This window comes from Nannobrachium achirus (genome assembly GCF_963921795.1).
Source record: "Nannobrachium achirus genome assembly, chromosome: 9".
Lineage (NCBI taxonomy): Eukaryota > Metazoa > Chordata > Actinopteri > Myctophiformes > Myctophidae > Nannobrachium > Nannobrachium achirus.
The window spans coordinates 3,364,559-3,371,599 of NC_137818.1; the positions used below are offsets into that span (position 1 = coordinate 3,364,559).

The window sequence follows — 7,041 nt, forward strand, 5'->3', positions numbered from 1 at the left end:
CCGGCTGGCCAGGGGGAGGCATTATAGAGACCAGGATCACTGCATGTTTTTTGTGAGGGTATCAACCCTAGGAGACACGGGGAGAACATGCAAACTCCACACAGAAAGGCCCTATCGCCAACCCCACCTAGAGTGTGGGCGCTGATGACGCGGAGGAGGTAACAAGCCCCCAGTGCCCACAGCGTCCCCCGGCGGGAATCAAACCCAGGACCTTCTAGCTGTGAGGCGAAGCGCCTACCACTACGCCACCGTGCCCCAGTTTTGTTTATTTTGACTGAAAGTTGAGCCCTCATCGGGGCTGAGAAATCCTGGTTTAGTCTTTTAGCCAGCCGCCTGTCAGAGCATCAGTGCAGCTGACGCTCTGGACCAGAGCATTAGTGAGGACCAGTTCTATGAAGATAGGTTGAACAGTGGTGAAGTGGTCCTTTAACCCATTTAGGCCGTCTGCGTCCACGGCCGGCTGTCTGCGTCCACGGCCGCGTCCACGGCCGGGCCGGCCGTTTGCGTCCACGGCCGGCCGTTTGCGTCCGCGGACGCGTCCATGGACGTGGACGGGGGCGTCAGCAGCTGTCTCTCCCAGGTTAAGTGAAAAGGACCTTTTCTTTGACGATGGCTGGCCAGATTGCTGACATAGAAACATAGGTTTTTCAAAAAAATCTTAGAAGGATTCAAAAGAATCGGGTCAAAATTCTAATTTTCACGATTTTTCAAAAATAGCAGATCTACAAGCTCGCAGTGAGCTTGTATATCTGCTATTTTTCAATAGTTAAAGCATAAAATAATGATACACAATAATGTGTACCCGTTCTGAATGGTTAATATCTGTCTCTTTGTGTCATCAGAGACAACATCCTGGTGTTGGACATCTTCTTCGAGGCTCTGAACTACGAGACCATCGAGCAGAGGAAGGCATATGAAGTAGCAGGACTTTTAGGTAACAGACCATCGAGCAGAGGAAGGCATATGAAGTAGCAGGACTTTTAGGTAACAGACCATCGAGCAGAGGAAGGCATATGAAGTAGCAGGACTTTTAGGTAACAGACCATCGAGCAGAGGAAGGCATATGAAGTAGCAGGACTTTTAGGTAACAGACCATCGAGCAGAGGAAGGCATATGAAGTAGCAGGACTTTTAGGTAACAGACCATCGAGCAGAGGAAGGCATATGAAGTAGCAGGACTTTTAGGTAACAGACCATCGAGCAGAGGAAGGCATATGAAGTAGCAGGACTTTTAGGTATAACAGACCATCGAGCAGAGGAAGGCATATGAAGTAGCAGGACTTTTAGGTAACAGAGGAAGACATATGAAGTAGCAGGACTTTTAGGTAACAGCCGTGTTGGAGACTCATGTTGTTTGGTTTCATTCTAAATAAAAGATCATTGTATCATTGGTCAGTGTATCGTCTACTCAGGCCTTTGTGAACTCCCGGGACAGTTTTTAAGTTGCTTGATTCAGTATTTAGTAGGGCTGGGATGCGAATACAAATTTTAATCTAATTAATTACAGGCTCTGTGATTAATTAATTGCAATTAATCGCATTTTAATCGCACATCGATATTTGACCTGAGAAGCTTTTTTTTCAAGTAAAACACATTTTGTTGCACGAGTGAATCAACGAGTGAGTTTTTTTAATCTAAATTTCGCATCCACTGAGCCAAGCAAAGTGCTCTGATCGGCTACTTCTCCCTTTGCGTTTGTTGTCTCTTCTTGGTTGGTGCATCGCTATGATCGGTATGCCCGAAACTGAAGGTTCTGTGGTGCAAAAACTAAGTGCGATTAAAATGCGTTATTTTTTTTAATCGCGTTAATTTTCTGTAATTAATTAATCGCAATTAATCAGTTAAAGTCCCAGCCCTAGTATTTAGATATTTGATATTCATTTTTATCAGACACGCCCCCTTCCTATAGAAAACCCATTGTAACTCCATTTTAACCATGATAGATTCATCGAAAACAACCATTCTTGGTTCTCGTGACTCTGACACTGTCCTCCTAATACGTGAGGGGACCATGGTTTTACATTTACCTTTTTCATAATTTTCTTTATTTTTATTTTCTGTAATTAATTAATTGAAATGAGTCATCAGTGAGTAATTAAAAGTCCCAGCCCTAAAAAAGACAAAAAGTTGTAATACAGTGAAATATCCCTTTAACTGCATAGTATGTAACCTTAGACAAAGAAGGGCTTCAGTGCTCGGAAGAGATTGAGAAGATCTGCATTAGTGCTGGAAAAAAGTACTCACTGTAGCAGATCTACAGTACAAGCTCACAATGCGTCGCAACACGTTGTGAGCTTGTAGATCGGCTATTTTCAAATGGCCAAAATGTATCTAGGGCTGAAAGTGCTTAATGAAGCAATAAGCCACAAGAGGTGAGTGGTTACCTGGTATTTTACACTGGCTGAGAGGCGTAGGGAGACACGAGGTGCAGCCGAGTGTCTCCAACCCTCTCAGCCGGTGTAAAATACAGGTATGCTTTTCTAAAACGGTTACAATATGGCAACATGAAAAATCATAGACATCTACCAATTAAAACTGTTCTATTTCACTAATAATTCACTATAAGGTCTGCTCTGCAAGAAAGTAGTTCCCAGCTACAAGAAAGTAGTTCCCAGCTACAAGAAAGTAGTTCCCAGCTACAAGAAAGTAGTTCCCAGCTACAAGAAAGTAGTTCCCAGCTACAAGAAAGTAGTTCCCAGCCTTTTGCCAACAACACAGGTGCAGATAATTGGTGCACTAGCTGTGGAACACTGTGGAAAGAAATAACAACCTGGGTTTGATATAAACTGATTCAATGTGTGGGTTATAGCCACATATACAACACCAATTAAGGGAAACCAGCCAATCAGTGGAGTAAAAGTGCAACATTTGCCTCTGAGATGAAGTGGAGTAGAAGTAAAACTACTGAACATTTGAAATACTCAAGCAAAGTACAAATAACTCTTATAATTTTTAAGTACAGTACTTAAAGGGGAACTCCTTTAAGTACTCCTATAATCCTCACTAATGTTCATGATAAAATATCAAAAAATCTAAATATTTCTTTTCTAAAATATATATTTTTTTTTTGTCAAACGATGATGTCACCGGTAGAAGGATTTGACAGCTCTCCTATGAGACCCAGACTGAATAGAAAAAAAAATTGCTATTTTATTATGAACATTAGTGAGGACCTATTATATGAAGACAGGTTGAAAAGTGGTGAACTACTCCTTTAAGTACAATAAGGGCTGGGGCGGTATGGATTTTCAGTTATTGCGGTTACTGTTTACCGAGGGTATGCCGCTATCACGGTATCTCAATAAAGTACGTAGCTGCCACACACACTGTGGCCAAAGTGCCAATATTTATTTTAGGATGCAGAGTATAGGGAAACCAACGTTTTGGCAGAACCCTGCTTTCTTCAGGGTATATAGGGTATCACGGTATCTCCCCAAAAAGTTGTTTTGAATGTAAAAAATAGATACATTATAAATACATGCTGTACTAATAAAAACTTAAAAAATAATCACTGTATAATCGCAGTTATGAACTCGTCGCGCGGTAAGCATTACAAAACCGCGGTATTGCGGTTATTTCACCCAGCCCTTTACTTAGTTACTTTACACCACTAGATGCTCCTCAGAGGTTGAGTAGCTCCTCGTGAAGCTCTTGTCTCATTTCAGGGGACATCGGTGGTCAGATGGGCCTGTTCATTGGAGCCAGCATCCTCACTATTCTGGAGCTGTTTGACTACATTTATGAGGTAAGAGTTGTTGGACTACATTTATGAGGTAAGAGTTGTTGGACTACATTTATGAGGTAAGGAGTTGTGTGACTACATTTATGAGGTAAGGAGTTGTGTGACTACATTTATGAGGTAAGAGTTGTGAGACTACATTTATGAGGTAAGGAGTTGTGTGACTACATTTATGAGGTAAGGAGTTGTGTGACTACATTTATGAGGTAAGGAGCTGATTGTATGTTCTGTCCTCCCATGCAGGTGTTGAAGTAGCTCTGGTCCATCGCGTCACCTCCAGTGACGCTCTGACAGACCCGTCGGCAAATGAATAGACCACGTTTTCTCAGCCCCTACGAGCGCTCAAAATAAACAAAACTACTTCACTACTCACCAAACCAAAGGTAGTTTTGCGTTGTTGAAAGTCTATTCTCCACGGTGGTGAACCCCTCAGCACCCCACCCAATCTGCAAAATACACTATTTTTGTCATGAAATAAAGTGCATCCAACTCGACCGCCGCTTATTTCCGGGTTGTGAACCATTGTATCTGCGGTGGCCTCCGGGTGGCTCGAGGTGGGTGCGTTTTATTTCATGACAAAAATAATGTATTTTACAGAGTGGGTGGGGTGCTGAGGGGCTCACCACCGCGGAGAATAGAATTTCAGCAACGCAAAACTACCTTTGGTTTGGTGAGTAGTGAAGTAGTTTTGTTTATTTTGACTCAAGTTGAGCACTGGTAGGGGCTGAGAAAACGCGGTCTATTCATTTGCCGACGGGTCTGTCAGAGCGTCACTGGAGGTGACGCGATGGACCAGAGCTGGTGTTTAAGTACAAGTTGTGTCTCATTATGTCCTCCCATCCACGCAGGTGTTGAAGTAAAGCTGTGTCTCATTATGTGTCCTCTCATGCAGGTGTTGGAGTAAAGCTGTGTCTCATTATGTGTCCTCTCATGCAGGTGTTGAAGTAAAGCTGTGCCTCATTATGTGTCCTCTCATGCAGGTGTTGAAGTACAAGCTGTGTCTCATTATGGGTCCTCTCATGCAGGTGTTGAAGTAAAGCTGTGTCTCATTATGTGTCCTCTCATGCAGGTGTTGAAGTAAAGCTGTGTCTCATTATGTGTCCTCTCATGCAGGTGTTGAAGTAAAGCTGTGTCTCATTATGTGTCCTCTCATGCAGGTGTTGAAGTAAAGCTGTGTCTCATTATGGGTCCTCTCATGCAGGTGTTGAAGTAAAGCTTTGTCTCATTATGTGTCCTCTCATGCAGGTGTTGAAATAAAGCTGTGTCTCATTATGTGTCCTCTCATGCAGGTGTTGGAGTAAAGCTGTGTCTCATTATGTGTCCTCTCATGCAGGTGTTGAAGTAAAGCTGTGTCTCATTATGTGTCCTCTCATGCAGGTGTTGGAGTAAAGCTGTGTCTCATTATGTGTCCTCTCATGCAGGTGTTGGAGTAAAGCTGTGTCTCATTATGTGTCCTCTCATGCAGGTGTTGAAGTAAAGCTGTGTCTCATTATGTGTCCTCTCATGCAGGTTGAAGTAAAGCTGTGTCTCATTATGGGTCCTCTCATGCAGGTGTTGAAGTAAAGCTGTGTCTCATTATGTGTCCTCTCATGCCGGTGTTGAAGTAAAGCTGTGTCTCATTATGTGTCCTCTCATGCAGGTGTTGAAGTACAAGCTGTGTCTCATTATGGGTCCTCTCATGCAGGTGTTGAAGTAAAGCTGTGTCTCATTATGTGTCCTCTCATGCAGGTGTTGAAGTAAAGCTGTGTCTCATTATGTGTCCTCTCATGCAGATGTTGAAGTAAAGCTGTGTCTCATTATGTGTCCTCTCATGCAGGTGTTGAAGTAAAGCTGTGTCTCATTATGGGTCCTCTCATGCAGGTGTTGAAGTAAAGCTTTGTCTCATTATGTGTCCTCTCATGCAGGTGTTGAAGTAAAGCTGTGTCTCATTATGTGTCCTCTCATGCAGGTGTTGGAGTAAAGCTGTGTCTCATTATGTGTCCTCTCATGCAGGTGTTGAAGTAAAGCTGTGTCTCATTATGTGTCCTCTCATGCAGGTTGAAGTAAAGCTGTGTCTCATTATGGGTCCTCTCATGCAGGTGTTGAAGTAAAGCTGTGTCTCATTATGTGTCCTCTCATGCCGGTGTTGAAGTAAAGCTGTGTCTCATTATGTGTCCTCTCATGCAGGTGTTGAAGTAAAGCTGTGTCTCATTATGGGTCCTCTCATGCAGGTGTTGAAGTAAAGCTGTGTCTCATTATGTGTCCTCTCATGCAGGTGTTGAAGTACAAGCTGTGTCTCATTATGGGTCCTCTCATGCAGGTGTTGAAGTACAAGCTGTGTCTCATTATGTGTCCTCTCATGCAGGTGTTGAAGTACAGGCTGTGTCTCATTATGTGTCCTCTCATGCAGGTGTTGAAGTACAAGCTGTGTCTCATTATGTGTCCTCTCATGCAGGTGTTGAAGTACAGGCTGTGTCTCATTATGTGTCCTCTCATGCAGGTGTTGAAGTACAGGCTGTGTCTCATTATGTGTCCTCTCATGCAGGTGTTGAAGTAAAGCTGTGTCTCATTATGTGTCCTCTCATGCAGGTGTTGAAGTAAAGCTGTGTCTCATTATGTGTCCTCTCATGCAGGTGTTGAAGTACAAGCTGTGTCTCATTATGTGTCCTCTCATGCAGGTGTTGAAGTACAAGCTGTGTCGCTGCTCAGAGAGGAAGGCTCACAGCAGCAGCAACGACCACCAGGGCACCGTGCTGAGTCTGGACGACGTCAAATGTCACGTCACCAACTTCCACTGAGCCTCGCGGGCTCTGGGCTGCCCTGATCTGCCCTGATCTGCCCTGATCTGGGCTGCCCTGATCTGCCCTGCCCTGCCCTGATCTGCCCTGCTCTGCCCTGCCCTGATCTGCCCTGCAGAGTGGACTGCACTAACCTCGCATCACCAGTCTTTCCACCTCGGAGGAAAGCCTGCTATTGGTTCACAACGGGCCGTGTGATCCGGTCTGGGCGTGGCCTAAACTGGAAACAAGCAGAAGAAGCAGCGTTGCTTTGTTTTGGTCCTCCCTGTTGTTTGTTTCCCCAATCCCTGTTTAAATGCTAGACAAGTGGAGAGTTGTGACTCTTGCCAGTCGCTGCGAGTTGAACTAAAAGATGGATTTACCAAACTAACTTTTCAAAAAGTAAGCAAAACTACGCCGCATCAAGGGTTTTATTGGGTAGGTCCTAAAATTGTCCTTTTTTGGGTTCAAACTGTTTCCGGTTTGATAGTTCCGGCCAAAGTGTAGTCCGCTTTGACTACAAAATGACTTAGGCTGTTTCTGCTCC

General features: G+C 44.0%; 1 protein-coding gene across 1 annotated transcript in view; it reads left to right on the top strand.

Moving 5' to 3' along the window:
* The window catches only part of LOC308291803 (acid-sensing ion channel 1-like), a gene marked incomplete at both ends in the record, with an annotated part of 330,088 nt that extends 323,573 nt beyond the window's left edge, over nucleotides 1-6,515 (top strand). The window contains 3 exons of the mRNA XM_080733935.1: nucleotides 843-934; nucleotides 3,665-3,744; nucleotides 6,396-6,515. Of these exons, the coding sequence (XP_080590061.1) occupies nucleotides 843-934; nucleotides 3,665-3,744; nucleotides 6,396-6,515 (292 nt within the window). The remainder of the gene's footprint in view (nucleotides 1-842; nucleotides 935-3,664; nucleotides 3,745-6,395) is intronic.
* Between the last annotated feature and the right edge of the window lie 526 nt (nucleotides 6,516-7,041).